The sequence below is a fragment of the Ambystoma mexicanum genome, chromosome 11, assembly GCF_040938575.1.
Source record: "Ambystoma mexicanum isolate Mex_15411 chromosome 11, UKY_AmexF1_1, whole genome shotgun sequence".
NCBI classification, from domain to species: Eukaryota; Metazoa; Chordata; class Amphibia; order Caudata; family Ambystomatidae; genus Ambystoma; species Ambystoma mexicanum.
In genome coordinates, this window is record NC_090934.1 from 1,480,325,407 (window position 1) to 1,480,351,270 (window position 25,864).

The 25,864-nt window shown below is 47.6% G+C and overlaps 1 protein-coding gene across 1 annotated transcript in view; it reads right to left on the reverse strand.

The window, feature by feature from the left end:
• The window catches only part of LOC138504607 (protein regulator of cytokinesis 1-like), a 281,049-nt gene that overhangs the window by 106,511 nt on the left and 148,674 nt on the right, over window positions 1-25,864 (reverse strand). The window contains exon 8 of the mRNA XM_069625204.1: window positions 5,466-5,602. Coding sequence (XP_069481305.1) covers window positions 5,466-5,602 — 137 coding nt within the window. The remainder of the gene's footprint in view (window positions 1-5,465; window positions 5,603-25,864) is intronic.

The window sequence follows — 25,864 nt, forward strand, 5'->3', positions numbered from 1 at the left end:
TTTGGCCTTCTCCATCAGGAGGAGGGTGGGAGCAGTTCTCAGGCTTAGTTGATGTGGTCCCCATTGTAGCCAGAACCCTCTCCCCTAACCACCTTCTCCCACCAGGGTGGGATCGATGGTTTCCTAGTCGGGAAGCCCCACCAGAATTGGGCGTCCATCAGCCTCTCCACCCTCAGGAACTCGCCAGCTCCTCACACCAACAGTGCTGCGGGTCTCAGCCGTCTGTTTGCATGGCGCCCTGCCACATTTCAGACCTTGCGCTTGATTGTCACCGGCCCTGAAGGGGAGCGCATGCTTCAATGTCAATTTGGGGAGGGTGCCCAGACCGTCAAATGGATCAGGGCGCTTATTTCCTCTGTGCTGCCTCCTCCGCTCCTGCCAGCTCCTTCAGTCCAGCAGCATTTGTGTTGGAAAGGGTCAGAAGGACCTCAGACACCCAGAGCTGCTTTAGCAGTCTGCAGCTATAAGGCACCATTTTTAATGGATCCGCTGAGCTCCAGCTGCACTGCACTACAGCCCACGGCTCAGCAATTCAGCATCAACAAAGCGCTGCATCGTGCTCTAGATGTTCGCCGAGGTTTCAGGTAGGGCTAAGCAGGTTACTGGGGGCTCTCAGAACTGTGTCTAATAGGGAACAAGTCTCCATGGTCTGCCGCCTGGCCACGGCCTCCTATATATCAGCCTGTGAAAGTCTACTTGTATCAGATTAGGAACATGTATAAAGGTGCAAACAAGAGTTTGTCACATAATTTCGTACAGCACCATTTGGCCAAGGGATCAAAAGCATCTCCTGGAAGCTGTTGGCATAACCATGTGCCAAATAGCTCCCAGCAACTTTGATACCTGCAATAGCACTCAGCCAGAAAAAAAATGCATTATTTAGTTCCTAAGTAGTGTACCAACTCAGAGTGCATCAAAACAAGGTGCACGTAGGCTAAATTACAGAAATATAGCGACTGGGACATTTAGCCAGAATACAACTGAAGAAGTGGTTTGAGCATTGGACACACATCTTTCAATGAAGGTAGTAGTTTTAGTGTTAGGAAAAGCAATTCGATGGATATGGTGGAGCGTGGAAATCAGGAGTAACCATGAAACATGTCCCAGGTTTGCATTCCAACAGCCTGCCCACGCGGGCACAACCTGATTTCCTTCCAGAGGCTCTGGTTCATTGTCGGGCCATGCTGACAAAGTGCTCTAGAGTGGATGGGTTATGCCTTTGTTTCTTACACTAGGGCCAAATGTTAAATATGCATGAATGCATTTGTGGTTTTAAAAGCACAAGATGCTTGAGAACCGGAGGGGGAGGGAATTTTTTTTAATATATATTAAATAATGGGTGGGGTAAGGGTATAAGTTAGGGGAGGGGAGGGGAGGGGAGGTGAGGTGCGGGGACTCCCCCGGCTTATTTTTTTTACAGTTGAAAAAGCAACAAGAAATGACGCAATTTCTCAATTCGTTTTTTCCCCAAAAAAATATCATGATATCCTCAAGTAGACTATTAAAAGCAGACGAGCTGTGTTGGGAAGGACTGCTGGACAAGATTTCTTGGTCCTTCAGGGGGAGGTGGGTGGGGAACAGGGAACTGTCTAAAGAACATTTGTTACCTTATACCAAAGCAAAAATACAACAGTGTGTTCGAACTTCGACAAAATAATTGGTGGTTACAAATGTTGACAGCTCAACGTTAATTAGAATTATACATGCTCTGAATTATCATGGCATCAAGTTGATGGTTTTGACCACTCGCATATCCCATTCCACCTTTAGGGGAGGTTGGATCGGTTGCATATAAAATGAAAGCACAACATTTGCGAAACTATGGCAAGAGGGAAGTTATATTGCTTTAGAAGCACCTTTTATGAAGGAGTATTTGGAGTGAAAGAAATGCCAAGTACTAAAATGTGCCTTGGGCCCCCAGTTTTGGAATTCACTGATGTGTCCACGATAGAAAAAAGTGAATAATTCTCATGTAAAAAACTAACAGTAAGGTATTTCCACAGCAAAACGAGACACTGAGTTCACATGCTTCCTACATTTTGTCATACAACCAAAAGCAATAGTGGGGACGGTAATAGGGGTGTCACGGTATTGGTTTTTGTGGCGGTATGATAACCTTCTTGCCAAATGACGGTATATCATGGTTATCACGGCATAGCAGGTGGAGTTAACTAATCTTAAATATTTTCTTAAAGGTTATAAATGGTCAGCATTTTGAAACTTGTCTGTGCACATTTTTAGCTGATCCTCCAGGAATCTAAAGCGGCTGCAGCTTTGGCCTTTCATGGCGCTCACTCGTTGATCGCTTTGAATGAAAGAGTAACTAGTGGAAGTGTTAAAATGCACATTTTGAGCAATGAGCTTGCTGCTTGCACCTTTAGTGCAGGTCATCGCTTTGAAAATCGACCTGAATTATCTTGGAACCACATGGCATGGGCATCATGACCCCTCGCTGCGATCAGTCATAAGTTTGTTTTGATAACTCTTTATCCCATTAAAAGGGAGAAAAGTCACTTGTGAGGTCTGAAAGCCCACGTCATTGTGTTTCTTTTATCAAAATGTCATTGCCAACACACTCACTGAAAGGTTGCATATTGATCAAATCACTATAGCTTGTTTAACATCTGCCTGGTGTATTATAAAGGTCTGATGTGGAGTCACCACTGACCATGTAATCCTAACAGGACAGCGTTAAGTGGGCGCTGTTGATTTCTTTCGTGATTCTGGCAGTACATGTTAATTTACCTTCTTAAAGATAGGTGGCACAAAAACATTTTGAAAATGACAGTTAAAATACATATTGGCCTAGACCACCACATCCCCACAGCCCCATCATTACCACTTTCCCCAGGTCTGAGCGCATTAGGACCCTTGTCATGCGAGTTGAGACGGAGGAATGCTTTCATGGGTGGTGCCACAAATCGAGGATAGACCTGAGCAATATCTCACCCCCATTGCTCTGGATACTTCAAATTGAATGTAGAATCTGTCCTGCCCAGTGCCATATGCAGAAGGCAGGTGAAGGATCAAGCAAAGCTACAACTCTAGTGCCAATGTGTACATCTACACTGAGGACAGTTTATATACTAGCACAAAGCACGGATAGCCCAGTGCTTATACAGTCTACAGAGCTACCGTTTTTGTGGACATGCATCAGAAGGGCATCCAGTTCATTCCCCCCTTTGAATTCTGGGATGTGTAGTTCCCCATCTTTCAAATTGGTGGTAAAACTACAAATCGGCTGATCTTTAACTCGACCCTACTGATCACAGAGAAAGAGCGGTCACAGCATCAAAGCTGCAGTTACTAATGTGGCCTCACTTTCCCTATGCTCTTGTCTGCCAAACGCCACATCCCACAGTGCAAGATCCAGAATGCGCAGCACTTGCTTACTGCAGCCTTTCCAAATCAGATTGAAAAGCTCACTTAATAGCTGCAGGCCCTAAAATGGAATACAGGTATAAACGTGACGGTTATTATAGTTCAATTAAGCTGTTCACGGTATCTATAACAGTATACCGTTATACCCCTTGACGGTAATCAAAATGACACTCAAATGTCATAAAATGGTGAAACTAGATGGGTTTGATGGACTTGTCAGGGGAGGGGGGCCAAGGCAACCATTTTTGGGACAGTACAGAATATATTTAACATATAAAAGCTTCACACGAGCCATGGTATATTCTCTTCCATGGATCTATGGAGGGAAGATGTCGATTAACTGCACTGTAATCAGCCTATACCACAGGGCACCCTGCAATAACTATACAAGCCTATGCATCCTGGTTTTCTAACACAAGGCATCCTGCAATGCCAGGATAAAAGCATGTAAACCATTTTATTACAAGCTAGCTATGATTACTACAGATCTGTAGTAAGAAAATTACATAAGGACTACTCTGAAACTGACGTTCAACACGTGAGCACGAACATGCATGGGCGTTAGCACCGATCACCAGTCGAGTGGATTGAGGGGCTTCGCCTTCTGATAAAGGAATTTGTAGGAGGTCTGGAGCTTCTTGCAATGATGGTGCTTGCCCCAGAGTTGCCGACTGTTGCGTCTCCCACTAATCAGACCTGGGTGAGCCATAAATAAGTCAGTCTTGGCAGAATGCTGGATATTTCTAACCAATATTTCTCCCTGACCTAAAGGGAGGATTCGTGGTTCGACTGGTTTATGGAGCAGTTGGGGGCTATAGCCTCTGTACCACTAGAAACCTATGGCCTCAGTAATGCCCTGGATAGTCTTTTCTAGAACCACATCACACCTCTCATGGCGGGTTTTAAACCACTGACATGGGGCACCCCCGGAGGAGCAACTATCGGGAGGCCACCGGAGCCTCTGATAAAGAGCTCACAGAGTAAATGTTGCAGTAATTGCAGTTGGGACAGAAATAAGCACTCTGGGGAAAGAAGGCGGATCTGGGACCAAAGTGCCATTCACAGGACCCACACATCGGTAAATCAGCAGTACGGCCCAAATTTTCTTTTTTTCTAACAAAAAGTAGCGACGCAAGAGACAATAAAACAAGATTGTACAGGTGCAACAAAATGCTTAACCTTCGTTTGAGTGGCCTTTGTGCTCAGGATCCTGCAAGGAGTTAGACCCATGCATTCCAAAAGGCATCTTTTTTTCTTTATACAATTAATGCTCCTTCACATCAATCTCTGATCCAGTCCATGATCGACAGAAAGTCTCATTTAAGGAGGAAAGGGTATAGATGTAGGGATGACTGGAAAGGAGTACCAGGGAGGAAAGCAGAGGATGGGAGCCCAAATGCAAGCACTACGGAGTTTGGAAACAGAGCAAGACACGGCCAGTATAGGGAGCAAGGGTGTAGGGAGAAATGAAGGAAGCACTGTGGAATGATAGGCAAGTGCAGGCAGGAAGGACATGGGAAGGAAGGACACAGGAAGGCATGTTACAAAGCATTGGCCAAGGGAACAACGCTGAACATCCGATACATGGTGCAAGTGGGCCTGCTTACTGCAGGCAATATTACTATGAGTCTTTGCCAATGACAACAATCTGAATTCTCTATCCTCACACATGCAACAGGCAACACTGGGCACCCAACTTCCATAAAGTCGGGCCTCTCAGCAAACATGTGACAGTCCAGGACACAGCAGTTACTTGTTAAAATAAGCCCTGTGCACAGATGTATCTACTGTAGCAGAAGATGGAGAAGCTACACCTGCGCAGCCCCACAGCAGACCAGGTCATGAGCAGAACATGAACCACAAGTGTGCACTTAGCTGGAAGAATGGACCGAGTGAATTAAAGGAGACATGTCTTGGAGTACACCTGGGGGGATTCAGCCCAACAATTCTTGTGCTGCTCCATTGCAAGTGAAAAGTAAAACTTGAGAACTAGTACTTTGGTTAGAAACCATATATTTGCAATTGCATAGCTTGACAAAAGCCACTTTATCTACTCAATACATTGACCATTCACAAAATAGTACCTCCAATTCCAAGAGGAGTTTCCAGCTCTCCTGCCATTTTTGCACGCCGTCAAACAAATCTTTATGTAGTTCATAATGGTGCTTCATGCGCACGATTTCACATTCGTGAAGACAAAGAAGGTCATCTGTATAGATTTCTGAATAAAAACAAAAAGTGGGTTTTACTTTAATAAGAATATGTTCATCCTTCGTGAAAAGATGGGTCAGTAGTGCTAGTTCAAGGGAAACGTCAGTCCCAGAGTTATTACAGATGTAAGTACCTCGACTCTTCACATTAACTCTAAAGCAACATTTTACACTCATCTTTTTAAACATCCAATTTTTTGCAAATGAAATTCAGTGTAATCCACTTTGCGCCTCTGAAATGGCCATGAACTACTGTAAAATATTCTCTTTGGATACATTTCCTAGAAAACACCCAAAAAAAAAAAAAAATCAAATCTACTTTAAAATTTTACTAAAGACTCGCTTTTTTTGCAAGTTGGAGTGTAGGGGGAAAGAAGCAGGCAGAGGTTGCAATAGACTATAGAAAAACAACTTTAAAGGTGGGATCCAACAAAAAACACATAGCCCAACAGTGAAACTACCATACAAAAGGTTGGGCATTCAAACTCCTCAAATTATCCATCTGATGCTGCAAAATCCAAGATAATTGAACAACAAGTGTTCCAATAGGAAGAACAAAGGTGCGACGAAGCCATGGATGCCGGCAAACTCTCCATGATCCTTTGGGATCTTGTGGCTGCCTTGGACCTGATGGATCACCAAACCCTCTGCCACCACCTCACCTCCATTGCCCACTTCTCTGCAAAAGCTGCAAAATTGATCTCTGCCTTCCTAGCAAACCGATCCTCCAGTGTCTTCGCCGGGGGACGCTGCTGCCCCCCACACGCCAATCTCTTGCCCAGTCCCACGTGCTCCTGTGTCATATACGGTCTACAACATTTACGCGAAGCCCCCTTTGACCACCTTGAACATGACTTATTATGTCGACACCCAAATCCTCATCCCCATCTGTGAACCACACACAAGACACCGCCAAAGTGAACAGCATAAACACAACCATAGCCTCTGCTTCAACCATGAGAAAACCCAACTACTTCTCATTGGTTTCCCCACCTGTCTCAAACTCGACGCTGCCTTTAGCCACTTCAACATCGAATGTCACTCCATCCCTGTCGTCACCTCAGCAAAAACGAGTTTATTTGGATGAAATCTACCATGACACGCCATGTCAAACATCGCCCGAGCCTACACAAACCAAGCTTATCCCCGCCTGCAAGCTTTTTCGCTCCACAGAAAACTGTCTCACTATTGCACAGGCCCTTGTCCTTTCCAAAACTGGACTATTGTAATGCAGTCTCTGGCACCTCAGAGAAAAACCTTGCCAAACTACAGGTCGTACAAAACGATGCTCTCCGGGGTGCCCTCTGCTTGACCAGACATGACCACATCTCGGAGGCACAAAGATGCGCCCACTGGCTCTCTGTCCGCAAACAGATTTCATTCAAAGTACTTGCTATAACCCAGTGCTTTCTCTGCAACAACGCTCCCCCATACCTCAACAAGAACGCCAAGAGAGACATGCCCAGACCCCTCAGATCTGCTCACAGCCACTGCCTCATCACTCTGATTTAAATGCAAAAAAAAATAAATTTAAAAAAAGCCAGCGCCAGCTTGCCAGTTCGTACTGGAACAATCACCCAATCCTAGTCCGGGAGCAGCCTTCCTTCCTTCTTTTCTGAAAAAAACTCAACTCATCCATTCACCTAACCGCTCCCGCCTGCCACATTTCTGCACGGCCATTTTAACCTAGTCTATGTTGCACCCATCAGCATCTAGATGCCCATGGGCTTTGTGCGCTACTAGAAGTGAAATAGAATTGAGAAAATTCTCCATACCTTTTTAGCAAGGACAGTTTCACTTACTCACCATATTGACTATTGTAGCCTTAGTCCAGGGGTCTGCAACCTTCGATGCTTTGGACTTCCTTCAGCCCTAGCCAGGCATCATGAGGAAGACCAATAAAACAGGTCCAAGTTTGGTTCCCAACGTTTTTATTAATTTAAAAAGGCAGAGTGGGTTAAGGCCCAACTTGCCCTATGCTAAGGTTGGATTTCCCTACCTAAAGAAAACCAAGGATAGTCTGTCAGGAAGTCCAAATCAAATAACTGTCTAAAACCTATACTTGCCCTCACAACTAACTGTATACAAAGTGTAGGGATGTCAGCATCAAAATAAATAGTGTTCAAAATAAAGTTCAGAGCTTCTTCTAGCTCTTGACTTGTAATCCGCTTCCCCAAGTTCTAAACAGTTGACAAAGCACTGGGGCCCCCTGGGGCCCCCTTCCCCAAGAGGTGACATCTTCCAGCTTTTCAAAGCCAGCACGGATCCCTGGTAAACTTCCCAGCTTTTCAAAGCCAGCACAGATCCCTGCTACACTTTCCCGCTCTTGGCATTCATACTTTCCACCAGTTCACAAAGGTAGTTCAAGTTCTTAATCTTAATTCACATAAGAGGTTGTTGTAAAACAGAAGCTTCTTTATGGATACTTTCAGTGGCTTTTCCATACAGGGACTCTGTCTAGGCACAGTTGTCAGAGCACATGGTCCACCCATTACAGGTCATGCAACTGCTACTACTCCTTGGCTGCTTTCCTTCAACAATGTGCAACTCCTTCAATTTGACAGTGCTGCTGGATTCATTCCTTGTGCCACACTGACACTGTGGCTTGATTGGCCACCATGCATGTGTTGCACTTTGTGTTCTACTGGCTTGCCAATACGGGTTTCCTTGTAACATGCAGTTCCTTGAGCACTTTAGGCTGTGTGCAATACTTGCTCTCTCATACCATACCCTTCTTGATACTTTCTCAACTTTGCCAACACTTGTGCCTCAGATTCTACAGTTCGTGGCATGTGCCAAATTCACCAACTTTCGTTCACTCCACTCAATATTCAAGAGTACCTAAAACTCGCTTTCACTCTGTTCGGTACTGTATACATACTTCTAATGCCTTTCCTTTGGTAAAAGTACTTGTAATGCTTTTCATGTCGGTCAGTATTCAAAACTACTTAGTTTGTTATCCAAACCAATGTACTTCCCAGTTTGCCTATTCAGCTGCCAACCCAGTGTTTTCCCTTCCTTGCACACTCACTGGTTAGAGCTTACGGCGTGAAGGTCCTCTGCCACCATGTGTTCTCTCCTTCCAGTGCAGTACGTTGCTTCATTCTCCCAGCGGCTCTCCATGGCGTTGCTCCCCGGCGATGCTCAGCTGCAGGTCAGGACTCTTGCGACTGCTTCGCTCAGTCACACCAGCCTTCCTCTCAGTCTGCTACCGCCCTCCAGCGTCCCTCAGCTTTGCTTCCAGCTGCAGAAACTCTGCATCGCTACACGGGTCGAGAAGCATTCCTCCTTCCACAGCACTGATCAGAGTTGGTTTCCCAGCCACTGCTTCTGCCTACATTTCTGTAAGGATTCCACGTTTTAAAGTTCCCGCCATCATGATTGGACCAAAACGGACTAGACTGCTCACTGCTGAAGCGGTAGTCATGCTTCACTCTTGCTGTCCTCCTCATCTCAGTACCCAGTTGATATCTATGTGTGCGCGCATTTCTAAAATGAAGGCGTGTTCTAGTTGGTCTCTTCCTCTTCCCAGTAGGGTATTGTTTCTTGGGGAATGTTTTAGGGTAAGAACAGCACGAGGGCTGACAATAGACTATAAAGGCTTGTGGGATGGAGGGTTCATTATGAAAAGGAAATGGGGGATCCCATGTCTCACCTCAGGATGTCCTCTCCCCATGTTTCCTCCATCCAGGTGATCCTCCCTCACATATCCACGCCTAGTGTCAGGATCCAGAAGCGATGGCCTTTCCCTGGACACCTGAGGGGAGGCTACGGGGGCATAGTAGTGAGGACACCCTCAGGTCCCTCACAGGGGTCATTACGAGGTTGGTGGTAGGGGTTTAACAGGACCGGTAGAGCTGCCGGCCCTGTTCAACGCCTACCACCGCATTACAAGGTGTGCTCGGGGGACCCGCAAAGGGTGCCTGGTAAAACAAGGTGCCCTTAGCGGGTCCCGCTAGCAGACCCGGGAGCTAACAACGGGCTCGTTTAACGGGCCTGTTAGCTCCCTCCCCATTCCCACTGAGCCCTATGGAGGCTCGAATGGGAATGGGGATGTAGAGGGTCCGGGTTCCTCGAATGAGGAATTACCAAGTCCTCCAAGGTTGGAATGGCCCGGAATTCCTCATTTAAGGAACCCGGACCCGGTAAGGGGGTAACCATGCTGCAAATTGCAGCATGGCTACCTCCAACCTTGTAATGGCCCCCTTAGTCAAAAAACATCTGAAGAGCTAGAGATTGTGGGCCGCTGCTTCAATTCATCCCGCCCTTCTGCTCCTGTCCCATTCCCTTTGCTCCACAATACTGTACTGCACTTCCCCCCCTCCCCTTCCCCTTGCACTTTTCCCCCTCCCCCGCACTTGCGCGATCTGAATGACACCTGGCCTAGTAGGATCGTTGTCTGTCTCCCCTTGTTTCCTCCCCTCCCTGCCTCGTCGCGCCTTGAAACACCTGTGTATAGGCGCGTTACAAATGTCATATCATATATCAATCAGATTCCCCAAGAGCAAACATGAAAAGACCAACATGAGTTGTGCAAACTGCAGTATTAGCCAAAAGTTGTGGAGCACCACTGAACCAACCAGGTCTTGGCTCCTAAATCAGTCTCCATATAAGCAATGTCCAAAGAAACGGGATGAGGAGAAGCAACCAGTGTGATTGCAGCCCAATCAGAATGTGCACTCAATCCTTTATGAGGGGCTACAAACCCTCTTGAAATAGGGATGTAGAATGTGCACTCAATCCTTTATGAGGGGCTACAAACCCTCTTGAAATAGGGATGTAGAATGTGCACCCAATCCTTGATGAGGGGCTACAAACCCTCTTGAAATAGGGATGTAGAATGCAGGAGACCATCTGCACAAGATGCTTTTGAGACCTGCCAGCATAAAGAAACGCCCCCAAAAACAGGATCCCAAAATGAGTAGATCAAAAGACCACCATTGGGAAGCAGGTCTCCTTATTCAAATGAAAAGCAGATTCTTTATGCGGAATGAACGGTGCAGTTGCAGAGCTACCTTCTCTTTGTGGAACACTAAATGGTTCCTTTATACATGAAGCCAGAAATTCACAGACCCACCGCCCCCTCAAGTGATGGCAATTAGAAACAGGCTTGAACGTAAACAGCTCATCAGTTTAGTCACTGGCTCAAAAGGTTTGCGAGCTAATGACACAATATTAAGATGTGGGATAGGGATATTTAATAGGTGGCAACCGTTTGAGCAGCCAATTGAAGTGCTCGCATACCACTGAGCAGTAAAGGGAGAACAAGTCCTCCATGCTCTAGCAAGTCTCAACGGCCACCAGATTGGTAAAGAAGTGGACTCATGCAAGCCATATCTTTGCAAGGTCTGTCAAGTACACAAGTCAAGGTCTGATGTCAGAGTCAATACTTTGTAATGATGACCAGTGGCAAAACATAGCTGCCTGGTTCATGTTGCCTGTCGAGAAAAATCCCCAAGCTAAGTTCTTGGGGTATTCTGCCAGGTTCTGCATTGCAAGGCGTGCAGTATGCAGTCCTCATCCTGAAAGAGAAGAGCCTGACTATTCAGGAGCAAAGGTCCCTGCAAAAACAAAGTCAAAGAACCAATGTCAAGTGGGCCAATATTGTGGCAATAAGCCCCGAGACGGTGGGCCAATACCGCCCAAGGTAATGCCCCCAGGGCCCATAGTTACAGGCCCGGGAGCATTACCGCAGGCGGTACTGGCCTGCCACCTCGAGGCTTATTGCCATTAGTATTCCGGGTCTGCAGACTCGGGAAACTAGTTTTCCTGAGTTTGCAGCTCTGGAACACTAATGGTTGACGAAATCTTTGAGCAGCATTTCTTTTGCAGTTTGAAAAGGTTTTGTCTCAGTAAACATTAGTTCTAGGAACATTAGAATGCACGTACTGCTTCATAAGTACAGAGCAACAGGGCGCCATTTTGGGCCAACTTGCTCCGTACTAATGAATGGGAGAAAAATAAAAAAAAGGCTGCCTTGGAAAAGGGAGAAGGGACTACGCGTGGCTCCTTCTCCCTTTCCAAAGTCGCCTTGAAAAAAATCAAAAAGTGTACCCTGAGCAGAATGCACATTCAGTACGTCCAAGAGCCAATCCACATGCAGTGTATCCTGTAGATTTTCCGCGCACGAATGACCGATCAAGACCATTATGCAATTGCAGCCTCAAAGAATCTGACTGGCCATCGGCTGTGTGGGGAGATGCAAGCACAAAGCAAGGATTCCAGCCCAGGAGGAAGGCATCCCTTTGCCGCCGTCTGCCAGACTGTGCCAATGTTGTAGTTGGTTTGGATGCAAAGAGGTCCATTGGAAAGTCCCTAATTGAGGATATGAAGTCCCACTTGATTATTTTGTTCTCATTCGGTGTCAAAGGGGTGGAGGCTCTGGCTTGATGAGTTGGCCTTGCGCGATCGTTGGAGCCCTGGTGAACTATGCCAATGGGGGAGGGTGCGGGGGGTTTGTATCGTCTGGAGAAAAAAAGGATATCTTCGGTTTGCATTGCCCTGCTACTGGCTGCCAATTAAAATGTTGGTTCACATTCAAAATCCTGTGCGGCTTTCGTGTTTTTGCAGTGTGCCCCACACGATCAGTAAACACATTAATACCTTGCCTTCTCCCTCATCCCCCACCACAAGTAATTTCTTTGAATCTCTGCTCTTGTAGTCAACACTGGTTAGTGGTCCCTGTATTGAAATGCAGGATGTGGTGGCAGGAAAGTCCATTTGAGCCCCATTCTGTGGAGTACCTTATCATAGGAGATGCCTTCTTGTTTAGTTAAGGCAGGCTGCGCTTTCCAAAGCCTATTCTGAATCGTCTTATGGTTCTTTGCAAAATTAAATGGTTATGAGCCACAGCAGAGTTTAAATTCTTTCAAAATTAAAATGCTGTCTCTTTAAAGCCTTTAAGAAGCGGCTCTGTGTGCTATTTGTCCTAGCACACTTGGGCCACTAAATGGGGTTTCGAAGCATCACTCTTACTGTGAAGGACAGAGGGCAAGGGATAAAAACCGGAACCGCCATGTAGGTAGTCTTTTCCTCATTGTCCTCCAACTCCTTCCCAACCCTGGTTGGGAGCCAAATTACATACATTCTACACCTTGGGAGCAAGTGGTAGCTTATGCCAAGCAAATTCAAGAGGACAGGTTGCGCAGAACGTCTTGGCAGAAGAAAGCAATAAATCTGGAGGAAGGTATCTAAAAAATAAGGCCTGTAGGAAGTAGGAGCAGTGGCCTGAGTGGTTGCCCTGCAAATTCACGAGCCAAAAACCTGTTCGGAAATGCTACCAATACAATCTGGTTTGGTAAAAAGTACATGAATGCAAGAAGAGAGTGAAATAGTAGCTCTTACGAAGGAGATACAGGAGTCAATCCATCTTACTGTCAGTTTCCTTGCCAAGACAAGCCACCAGGATCTATTGTCCCAATTAGTCTAGTTCCCAGGGCAGAGATATGGCAGTCCAGGATCAAAGAACGGAAGAATGATCTCTTCATTAAAACAACAAGGTAGGAGAGTGTGTAGTAGCACCTTGACCCAATTGAAGGATCCTTTAAAAGGAAGGGCGACTAGTTTGCCAATCCATCGGTCAGAGGTTTCCACAATAAATGCAGGACAAAGAATAATTACAAACCACAGGACGACCCAGGCTTGAAAAGTTGGCACATTAGGGCCTACCTCCAGGTTCAAATCCCATTGAATACCAGTCGCTCATGGGAGGATTCAAAAGGACATCTGGTATCGATTCATTGTTTAATTTTGGCAGGAAAAAGCCTCAGGAGAGCAACAATAGCCGAAAGCTAGTGCTTACAGGAATCAATGCGAATCAATGTGCGGCCTAAGTGGTCATAACGCTCATCTGACAAAACACAACATCTGTAGTTTTAGATTTTATTTTTGTTACTGCAAGGGGTCAGGAGCAAGACTCGGACACAGTAATCCGTTTTTGTACAAATTTGGTGTTCTGTTGATCGGGCAATCCTACATGTCCATAAACCTAAGCAGGGTTCCCCTGCCTCAACAAAACTAAGGAAAGTCCGCCAGGATGTTTAACAAAGGATAGACCATCCTGTGTCCAAAAATGTTAAACATCTTCACACTCAAAACTCAATTTAATGTGTACAACTGGATTCTGGTAAGCTGTGTAGGTTTATTTCAAAGTTTTCAGAATAAAGTTTTACGGTGCAGAATAGAAAAGAAAAAAGTTGTAATAGAGAAAGGGGTCCTCCCTTCCCCCATCCAGCACTTATGTATAAAGGTCAATAATGTTCCACTGCTCCACATATGGGTGGCAGGGTGTGAGGCGGTTCCTTCCCTACACTTCGCTCATCTCCAGCGGTTTCACTCCACAGTTTTGGAAAGAGGACAACTTCTTCCTTGAGGTCCTTCAGTTCTTGTATTCCCATCGTTTTGAGGAAAATCCTTTTTTTCCCCTGAATTACTTCCATCTTTCACATTAAGCACTTTAGTCTGTTCGCTTTGCCTCAGGGGAATGGCTCTTCCCTTTTAATTCCTCCACTTGTTACATTTTACTTCCACAGTTTAACTTTACTCAAGTGACCAGTCTTATTTTTCCCTTAAGAATGCAGTTCTTTACAATGTTCCATTTCTCACATTGTCCTGCTTCTACCTTTGGTATACTCTCCTGCCAGGGTATTTGTAACTTTATTAATCCTTAAAAGCGGTATGAATCCTCCCTTTTTTATTCACAATTTCATGTTCACTTTGTCTCTTGCCCCCGGTTTACTCTCAGGCCAAGCTATTAACTCCTTTTCTGGGTGCAAGTCCCGGACCCACTGTGCCTGGTGTACTAACTTGCCAGGGCTTTTCCCTTCTCGGTTCACTCTTTCATCGCTGTGACAATAGGTTTCCAATATTGGGCCTCCAAACCGCTCTCATTCGCATGTATATCAAAGCTCCTTATCAAGCATTGTGTCATGTGTGGCTGTACCGGCACGATCAAAACACGGGGTCGTAGCCCTTTAAGGACTCTGCAGCCAGGTGCCTGGAAGTTGGCATGGCAACGCTGGTGTCCTCTCTTTTCCTCTCTCGCTCGACACCGAGCCGTACACGGCGTTGTCGCATGACCTGCCCTTCATAAGCACCTCACTCACTCTGCCCGGTGCTTCTGATTGTAACTAGTGGCGCTTCGTACCTTGTAATTCCTGTACCTTGTTCCCTGTTGCCCTTTTCCCCTTCCTTTCCACTTCCCCGCTGGACTTCAAGACTTCTTGGCTCTTCGACCCAGACCGCTGATTTGGAACTGCTTTTGGAACGTTTTGTACTTTGGTTTTGCCTTGACTCGTGTTTTGACCTCAGACCGCTATTGGATTTCCTCGTGCCTTCCCCTTTTGAACTACGTTACCGTGGCTGCTTCTGGACCCCTTCTGCCTGCTGCTTCACATCGTGGGATCGTTTCTGGACTTTGGAATTGTGTGTCATTCTTGTTGGACTATTGGGACTTGGGACTTCTTGTTTGTTTAGTACACGGACTAGAGACTTCCAGTGTGTACCAAGGCGTCCTTGTGCCGTCGGGTCAGGTGGCTGGTTAGGCGTCCTCGTGCCGTCGGAATAGGTTGGACCTCTTCTCCTTTGGATTGCTACTTTGGACCTTCCTGTTTCCCACTGCAGGGATTCAGTCCTGGAGAAAGAAACAAGAAAGCCATTGTGACCTTCATTGAGTGTACAAGAAGGGGAGGGGGGACTGGTGATTATTATAGATTATACCCGCATTCAGGGAAAACCCTATGTGATTGTCTTTATCTTGGTCTGGGCAATTGGCGCTGTTCTCACATAGGTTACCCTGCTACTGGTTTGTGTTAATAAGACCACTTCACTTGCAGGTCCAGCGCCTAAACCGTTTGTGTCACCATCTGGTTCACCCGTATCTTCTCAGCTGGCATCTGGCATCCTCCGCAGCACCTGGGACTCCATTGGCATCCTTTCTTTTATCTGATTGACCGCTCTGGTTTCTTGTTCATACCTAAGCCAGAGGGGTACATCAGGGAGAAGAATTCTTCGGCTACACTACGTGGGCAACCTGACTCCTGACACATTGCATCTCCCACCCTCCTTAAACACTGTTCACATATGCATAAAGTATATCGAATCCTATTCAAGCATTCGTAAGCGCCCCTTTTTCAACAATGTTTTCATCCTTGTCAGTTTCTTTACTTCTTTAATTGGGCCCTCGTACGCGATCATTGCAACATGGCATCTGCCTTCACGCGCCCCGGTAACCCATTTGTTCTCCCTGGGCTTACCGTGCAGCTTTGGTGGTCCTTGTATTTCTTCTTGCACTTCTCCCTCGATACAGCTTTCCCTTGTCCTTTTCCTTCCTTCCTTCCGGGTGGCTCCAGGTGTCCACGGTCATCATGCAGTATGGTTCCTTCAGCTCAGTCTCCCTGCACACCATTTCAGTCTCAGTGCTGCTTCTCATGACCGTCTCGTCTCTGGAGCCCCGAACGGCATCTAAACAAGTTACAACATTTAGCTTCCGACTGCCTCTGTCCCTCTCATAACGTGCAGCTGTGGCAACTTCCACCGGTGTTGTTCAAAAGTTTCCAAAGACTGGAACACAGTGTTGGCTTCCTGCATCTAGTCATCTTCATTGCTCCATTCCTCCTCATCTCAGTACTAACTGGAGGGGGAGTAGAGGAGGGGGATTGGTTAGGAAAGCCATCTATGGCACAATAGGCCATACAGGTATCTTGTAAAGGCACATGGGGGTCATGTGGAATTGGGGCTGCAGGGTTTTTGTTCTGTGTATCCTCCCCTATGTAGTCCTCCCACAGATAGCCACCCACCGGGTCAGAATCAGATAAATTCTTCCTTTCATTGCCCACATAAGGGAAGCTCCCCTCCAGAGAATCAGTGACAATATCACTAGATTTGTCACATTACCCTTTCTGAAATACTCTTTAGGGTTCATCATGTGCCCCATTTATTGTACTGCTTCCTTCGCCCACAATCTCCTTTACTTAAATTCACAAAACTAGGGTCTAGGTTGCATAAAGGACGGAACAGAGTAGCCCCATGCATATTCAAGTAAAACGTGACGGTCTTGCTGTCGGACCACATGACTGAGTATCCTGAAGCTGGGGGAGAAGCTACTTTGGCTTTGTCACATCACATTCCTGGAGCAAATTGGATTCTCTGGTAGCCAAGGGGAGAGCCTTACAATTCAGGTATTTGCCCAACGCAACTTCATTCTGCGGAATCCGATGTGATGAAGGCATGTTGAAGAGGTGGAACAGCGACCTTCCAGCGGATTTTGGCCTATATGATGCAAGAAGGAATATGTTACTTACCTGTAACTGTTCTCCAGCATGGATTCCCATGCTCATGAATATTCCCCATCGTCAAGCTGGGAATCCTCAGTAAAAGAAAAGTTTGTTCAGTTTCTAAACGGTCTTTCTCCTATAAACCGATCACTGGGTCATACTGCACCTAGCCAATGACTGCCCTCTACCTAAGCCCCATCTCTATCAGCCATCTTCAGATTTGATAGCAAATAGTGGCAGTAGGACCAAGAGCAGAGCCGCCGGTTGGAGGGTTTTGAAGAGGGAAAATCGAGATCAAACCCCTGCCCCCTCACCCCAAGCGCATATACAGAAGAACAGCAGGAAGAATAATCAGCGCACTTATCATTTGAACCAGGCCCCAGCGCACCCATGGGTGACAAATATACTGAAAGACACCCACTTCACCAACATTACAACTTCCATGCTACATTAGAATCAATGCAGCAGTACCATAATCTACAAAACACAAGAATCCCTGTTTAAAGGCTTGCAGATGCCTATATATGAACTAACCTGATCTAATTGCACAGTGTAAAGCCATGTTTCAGGAAAATCACAGCCAAGGGCATTTTGCCTCACTGAACACCAGCCGTGCTGACTTCATCAATGCTCCTCGCAAACCCACAAGCAGCCAAGGTCGTACAGTAAGATAAGATTGCTTCCCTTGAACGATAGTGAACCCTGGCAGACAAACATTTTTTAATTCTTCACAAATAGGAGTAAGCCACGGCAGAACATCCACAGCCCAGTGTTTTCCCTGCGAAGGAAAGACATTTTCGCAAGACTCACACCATTTGAAACAATTGTAACAAGGATGGCTCAGCTCTGGCCAATGAACGCGGAGAGCCCAGGGGCGAAAAAGCCTGTTTCAGCTAAAAGTGATGGGAACAGATTCATACTGCAACAATTTTAGAGTTAGGTAATGGGGGTGGCGCAGCTGAACCAACCCACTGATGCAAAAGTTCTGATGCCCAATGATCCGGCTTCCTATAAGGGCTACATAGGTAACCCATAATTTAGCAGCCAATAGCAGGATGAGATAGGTTTTTGGGAGCTGGTCAGCCTGCAGTGTGTTACAAAGCTGGTTTGCAAGCCAGCCCCGGGGGAGACTGTGCTGGGACTTTCGCTGTGCACAAAGCTCTGTGTTTTTTCTTTTTTTGCTGCCCAGAAATAAACGCAGTTTGGAACATGTTGCTGCCTGCTTGGGACTCGGTTGCATTTCTGTGGGCCAAATGCGAGGCGTTGGGGTCTCCCATAGCTGCTGACCCCCACAGCCCTGGTGGGGGTCCAACTTCTCCCCAACAGTTTGCATGTGAATCCATGCTAGACCCATGCTGGAAAATAGTTACAGGTAAGTAACTTGTTCCTTCTCCAGCATGGGGTCTGGCATGGATGCACATGAATGAAGAATACATATACACACATGCACAACCACGTAAGTGGCAAGGCTCAACAGAAGCAATCTCTTACCTCCTCACCAAGCTCACCTTCAAGCGAACTGATTGCGCAGCACTGCTTGGCCGACTCTGGACTCCTTCCTGGAATCGCTGTTGACGCAGTAAAATTTCGTGAAGGTGTGTGTGGATCTCCACATAGCAGCTCTGCAAATGTCCAGCAGGGGCACACCAGACAGGAATGACGTGGTAGCAGTGATCCATCTATCTATCTAGGTTCTTATATTGGGCCACTAACCCAAAGGCCTCAGGGCGCTCACAGAAGAGAGAGCAGACAAAAATGACAAACAAGTAACACAAAAAAAGACAGTGACCAAGGAAGGCCCGTCATGACACAGGCCAATCATGATGAAGAGAAATGACAGAAGGAAAACCAGATATCAAAGTGCATGGTCGGAAAAGTTAAGAGTGTCCTAACCTTTATCAAACAAGGTCTTTAGTTGCTTCTTAAAGGTAACCACGGAGTCGTTGTTAGCAAAATAGCTAGGGAGTGAATTCCATAGAGCCGGAGCCCAAGAATCAAAAACTAACACCGCCAAATCTTTTCAGGGCAAATGGTGGTTCAGCCAAGATGATGTTACTGTTAGAGCACAAAGAACGGGTAACTTGCTTCTTTCTGAGCCTAGCTGTAAGATAAGATGGTGCTTGACCGAACAGACATTTAAAGACTATGGATAAACCTTTATGATCTAGGCGCCGTTTAACTGGCAGCCAGTGCAGGCTACGCCTAGCATCGGAAATGTGCATATTACGCTTAAGGCCCATTACAGCCCGAACTGCACTGTTTTGAATAATCTGCATGGTTTTCACGTTGGCCTGTGAAGTACCAATCATCAGACTATTACAATAGTCCAGCTTGCAGTTTACAATGGCAGCTGCGATCAAGGCAAGATTTTCTTTAGACAGAAACGGACGAATCTGCCATAAGAGCTAGATATAAAAGTAGCAGGAAGATTTAAGGTAATTGACCTGACGGGTGAAGGATAACTGAGGGTCAAAAAAGACCCCTAGAGTTTTTACAGATTTAGAAACAGCAATGACGTGTTGGCCTATCAGGAAGTTGTCATACTTTGTATCAAGTTTCTTTAATCTCTGCTGGGTGCCTAAGATCAACAGCTCAGTCTTAGCGTTGTTAAGGGCTAACGAGTTAAATGCCATCCACTTCTGGATTTCAGCAAAGATAGCATTAATATGTTCTGCATCTTTTAAGTACTCACCAGTAAGTTGGACAACAATCTGCGTGTCATCGGCATAGTTGGCAAAATAAATGCCCATGGTTGACAAAAGAGCGCAGAGAAGACGCGAGTAAATATTAAAAAGTAAGGGGGAAAGACATGAGCCCTGTGGGACACCGCATAACAATAGGGGTGCTATAGAATGAGCATTATCCTTTGTTACCCTCATGTTTCGTGGGCCCAGAAATGATTTAAACCAAGCTGAAGCTTCTGGAGAACATTTACCAATTGTGATTAGTCTATCGGCCAAGAGCTGGTGATCGACTAAGTCGAATGCGGCCGATAGATCTAATAAAAGTAGCAGGGCTGTATGACATTTGTCAACAAGACCAGCAATATAAAAGATTTTAAATCTAAGAGCGCAGTCTCAGTCCCATGATTAGGGCGAAACCCAGATTGTTGTGACGCCAGTATGTCATGTTCCTCGACAAAATTTTGGAATTGGCAGTAAGCGATTTAATCTAAAATTTTCAACACAAAGGGAACATTGGTAATTGTACGATAATTACCCGCCTCTGCAGGGTCCAAGTTTTCCTTCTTAAGTAGAGGTGTAACCCATGCTTCCTTTATGTTCTCAGGGACATAAGATTCCTGAAAGGATCTATTCACAAAAGTGGTAATCCATGGGGCAAGAGTATGTATATGATCTTTGAGTAAGGAGGCTGGAAAGACATCTCCTTTACAGGAGGTTGGTTTCAGTTTGGAAACAGTATCAATGACATCTTCTATAGATACAGATTTAAAAGTGAAAACAGCGGGATCATTGGAGGAGTCCAAGTTATCCAACGTAATTGTGGTTTTAGATAATAGTTTAACCTGAGCACTGATGTTGTTTTGATGCGTTAAGGTTTTATTTGTGAAACTATTATGGATATTTTGACACCAGGCGCTGTCCGCTGGAGACAGTGATGTGGAGGTGCAACCTTTCAGCTCCTGGAGGATGCTAAAGAGCTCTTTAGAGCTAGATTTGGCTTTAGAGACCCTTGAGTTGAGGTGCAGTTCTTTCGTGGAGCGGATAAGTGACTTATAATGTAAGAGAGCCCGCTTGTAAGAATTAAGGTTAGACTCGGAAGGCTGTTTGTGCCATTGTCGTTCCAATTGGCGTTTTTTCGAGCGAGCCTCAGTTATTTCAACTGAGAAAGGTATATAGGGCGCTTTTTTCCCTTTTTTTGTTGATTGGTATGAGTGGGGCCAATATTTCCAGTGCAGTATCAAGAGCAGATCTTATTTTTGCTACAAAATCACCAAGTGGCATGGACATCTCTAGAGATGGTAGTAGAGGTATAACCGTAGTACGAAAGTCGTCTTGCGTGATTTTGCGTATGTTCCTTGACAGGATAGACGAGATTGGCAGATTATTGGAACTATTAGTATAGTTATGATCTGTCTGAAAACTTACAGAAAAGTGTCCGACCAGATACATTGATCTACATTAATATTGTTAATGGGGATATTTTTAGCTATTACCCAGTCGCTCTGATATAATGGTCGCTCTGGTATAATGGGCTCTCGTAAGGCCAAGCTACAGTAGGTTTGCCAAACGGTGACAGTGAGTGATACAGCTGGAGAGACACCTGGAAATTGAAACATTGGACAGGGCCTTCCCATAGTTCACAGGACCAAATTTCACAAAAAGCAGAGAAGTGTTCCGGAAACTCTTCGTGCGGCCCTCAAAACCTCAGCACTCTAGCCACATCCAGCGGGTGCATAATCCTTTCAGCCGGCGACTAAGGCGTCGGAAAAAACACAGGTAACAAAGGGCTCATTGAGATGAAATTGACAGAATCTTGGGCATGAAGGCGTGCATCCGCAGCACTACCCTTGGCTCATGAAATGTCAAGTACAGCTGCTTGCATGACAGGATCTCACCGACTCGTCATGCAGAGGTGATGGCCATGAGGAAAGCGGTCTTCCACGACAAACTCTAGCGGAGTGGAGCTGAATGCTTAGGTTCGAACAGAGCTCCCATGAGCCGAGTCAGCACCACCTTGAGGTCCCATGCCGGGGCTGAGCCTTCACCAGCAGGAACGAGCGGATAGTCCCTTGATGGATTCCTTAACTAGACGGTGCAACCACAATGAAGACCATCCCGGAGATCTGGTGTAGTGGGAGATAGCCGGCAGATGAACCTTGATGGGGGTGTGAGCCAGCCCTGATTTAGCCAATGACAGCAAATACAGAAGTACTTGAGGGGCCGTGACCCTCAGGGGGTTGATCTGTGAACGGCACCAAATTGCAAGTCTTCCATTTGTGTCCATAGCCTTTTAAAGTAGAGTACGCCCCCCTGGCCTTGGCGTGTACCTCCTTGCAGTCCGCTGGAAGATCGAACTCTAATGCTGCAGGAGCCAGGCCTTCAGGTTCAGAGAATCCGTGTTGTGGTGCAGGATTGCACCTCCTTCCCTGGCGAGAAGATCCGAGAACACTGGCATCTTGACTGGAGGGGACGCGAACATGCTGAGAAGGTCTGGGTACCAGATCTGCCTCAGCAACGCTGGTGCGACGAGGATCACCCTACACCGGTAGCGCCAGAGTTGATTAATGACTCGAAGAAACGGTAACAGAGAGATTGAATACAGAAACGGGTCTTCCCAGCTGAATGAGAATGTGTCCCCATGCACCTAGTCTGGGAGAACCTGCTGGCGAACCTCCGGCACTTGGTGTTCGTCACCGTCGCAAACAGATCTATCTGGGGACAGCCACATTTGAGGAAAAGGTTGTCCACTTGACCCTGCCGAAGCTCCCACTCGTGGCAAGAGCGCAGCTCCCTGCTGAGAGAGTCAGCAACAGAGTTCTTTACTCTTGCCAGGTGAAACGCAATTAGGAGCATCCCCCAGGCGACGGCCCAGTGTGACAAGTCCTGTGCCTCTTTGGAGAGCGCTGGGGAGCTAGTACCCCTGTGCTTCCGGATGTAAAATATTGTGTTGGTATCGTCCATGAAGACCCTCACCACTTTGCCCTTGAGGGACGGGTGAAACTAGTTTAGGGCCCAAAACACTGCCTGTAGTGCCTGAACATTGATGTGCAGCACCTTCTCTTCCAGCAGCCACAGGCCTCTGGCGTGAAGATGTCCTGTGTGGGCTCCCCATCCTTCCAGGGAGGCACCAGTCGTGTCTCTCCTGGTACGGGGGGGGCTCTGGAAATCTGTGCCTCCGGCGATATTGGAGTGCATGCCCCGCCATCTTATCGCTTGGCAGAACCTCGAGCATGATCCTGTCTCGGAAGCTTTCAGAAATCTGGACCCAACGGGCGTCGAGGAGCTGCTGTAGCAGGCGCATCCGCAACCTGCAGAGCCGAATCAGGTATATGCACGACATCATGCTGAGTAGAGATTTGATGGTCCTCAGCGTGGCGATCTTCAGTGCCAACAGCCGTTGCACTTTGCCCAAGGTGGCGAGATCCTTTCCTCCGATGGCAACGCCAGGCATGACACCATATTGAGCCTGGATTCAAGGAACAAAGCGTCCTGCGATGGAGTCGAGCAGGACTGCATAATGCACAGAGAACCCCAGCTCCGCGGAGGGTCCATGCCATGTGGTCGACGGCAATGTCCTTTGACCTGGCCCGGATGAGCCAGTCGTCCAGGTAAGGGTAAACATGGATCCCTTGCAGTCGCAGATGGGCCGCCATCGTCACCAAGCACTTGGAGATCCAAAAGGAAGGGCCTTGAACGACGAAATGCAGAAACTTGCGGTGCCTTTTGTGCATGATGACGTGGAAATACGCGTCCTCTAGATCAAACGACAAAGTCCCTGGCCTCCAGCCGGCCGAGCACATGCTGCAGAGTGACCATCTTGAAGTTCTGGGACTTTATGTACTTGTTGTGTCGTCATAGGTCGAGAATGGGCCTCCATCCCTCGGTCTTCTTTCTTACGAGACAGTAAACTCCGGAGCCCCGGAGTCGCTTTGGAACTAGCTCTGTCGCCCCTTTCACATGGCCCGAACCTCCAGCAGCAGCTAAGGTAGGTTTTAGTTCCTGGCAGGCCACCGGTGGTATTTGCTGACACTTCCGCTGAACCTCCAAGGTGTGTCCGTGGGCGAGTGTCCAGCACCCATCTGTTGGTGGAGATGGCCTACCACACGCAGGTCACCAGCCGGCCTCCCACTGGGGTGCACGGGTGGGGCCCCAACCCCCTTCCCCCCCCCCCCCCCCCCGATAGACTTCCCTCCTGAGGAACGAAACGACGGTCGTCGTTGAGTGCCTAAGGCACGTGCCATCTATGTCCGTCTTGATGGCGTGGAGGGATTCATCCACAGCCTTCCCGAACAGGTTGTCTCCATAAAAGGGCATGTCCAAAACCCTCGTCTCGACCTCCTGTCTAAAGTTGGTGGCCATGAGCCATCCACAACAGCGAAGGCAGATGCAGTTTACCATCTGGCGGAAACCTGTGTCCGCAATGTCCAGGGCCACCATGATGGCGTGGTCCGACGCTACTGTGCCTTCTTGAAGGATCTCCAAAGCATCTACCCGCTTGTCATCGGGGAGGAAGTCCAGTAGTGGCGCCAACTTAACCCACAGCTCCCGGTCGTATCTGGCCACGATCGCGAGGGCCTTGGCTGCCTTCACTGTCGTCGCTCCCGAGTAGATAAGGTTTCTACTCAAAATCCAATTTCTTCCCCTTGTTGTCCTGAGGGGTGGAAGAAAAAGACGCCGAACTAGACTATTTCTTCCTGGCAGCCGCCGAGACCACGGAGTCCGGCGGCGGTTGAGATCGTAAGCACTTGTGTGCAGAGTCCAGCACCCTGTACTTTTTCTGTAGCCGGTCCCTTCACTGAGGCTGTCGAGGGGTTCATCAGAGCCAGCCCTTCATCCTAAAAAATCGTCTAGGAGTGGGACCGAAAGGATTGTCTTCCTCTTTGCCTCCCGGCGCTGATATAATAAGCCTTCCTTCTCCTCCGTTGTGAGCTGGAAAAGCACCGAGGCTCAGGCGATCATTGCATGGAAGGATCCTACTTCGTCCGGAAGAGACACCCTGGGCGGAGGTGACGGAAGGTCCCTCATCCCGCCGTCATCATCCGGGCCAGTCATCGCCGTGTCCGACTCAAGTCTCCCTTGGGGGAGAGGGAGCAATGCGTGGCATGGCATGCAGTTGTGAGGTGCCTCTTCCTCTTCTTGGCAGGCAGGTCCCCTGGTGTCAACGGGGTGCACAGTACCTGAGAAGGGTAGGCGCGTTGGGCCTGGGCCCTCATCGTCTCGGGCCCTTAGTAGTCTCCATAGACCGTAACCCTGACGTTTTAGTCGCCTCATCTTGGGGAGATTCCCCGGCGTTCCTCTCGTTATCGCCCTCCTGGACCGTGTGGACGGAAAGGAGCTCATCCTCAGCGGCCGAAGAAATGTCCATTCCTTGAAGGCCTTCACCGCCCTTTCTCCCCCACTCCTTTCTTCAGGTCCTGAGGGGCTGGTCTTGGGCTGAGGTCCGGCATCCTCTTCTCCGGGGTCTTCTCAATGGGCTTGCTCGAAGCCTCCCACCTGGGAGGAAGCAACACCCTGGCCATCATCTGGGCCTTCAAGAGGGACCCCACCACCCCGATAGAGGGTGACGATGCCTGGTGTACCTGGGCCTTCACGGAAATGCCGGCTCCCTTGTCTTGCTTGGCCTTCTCCTGTTTAGCCTTCTACAGATTCTCCCTCAGCTTCCTCGGGGTAGCCAACTTCCTCTTGGACGAAGAACCAGAGTGGTGACTGGAGATCGATACAGATGTGGAGGACGATCACGCCCTGACCATTGCGGGACCCGCAGCAGCGGCAACCCAGACGGAAGCAGATTCGCAGTGCTTGGCCTTGTGTTGGGCCCCCACGGGTGGGGTGCCCTCAAAGGACTTAGAAGCCCGCTCTGGTTTGCTGGATCCGGGAGATGCATGCCCCTGGGTGCCACCCAGGGCAGAGACCTTGGACTGCAGCCACGATTCCAACCGTTAGTGTCAATCCTTCACTGTGCACTTCGTGAAGCCACAGCAAACCACACAATCTTCTTATGCGTCGGATGCCGGCAGTACAGACAAAGCTTGAAGGAAGCATCATCCTTCTCGTCCGACATGATCAACGCAGTGTAGGCCTGAAGAAATTTCTGGAAGCCGCCAAGAAGACATTTGACAAAAATAGCCCCTGAGGTGGACTGAAAAGAGCCGAAAAACAGATTCCCGTTAGTCGGAAGGATAATTGATGGAGCACGCTGGCTCGATTGACCGAAAGATAGAGTTAACCTATCAAAAAGCAAAAAGACACAAAAGCTCGAAAAATGAAACACAAGGGCTCCCAACACTTGAACGTGAGGTAGAAATCTGAAGATGGC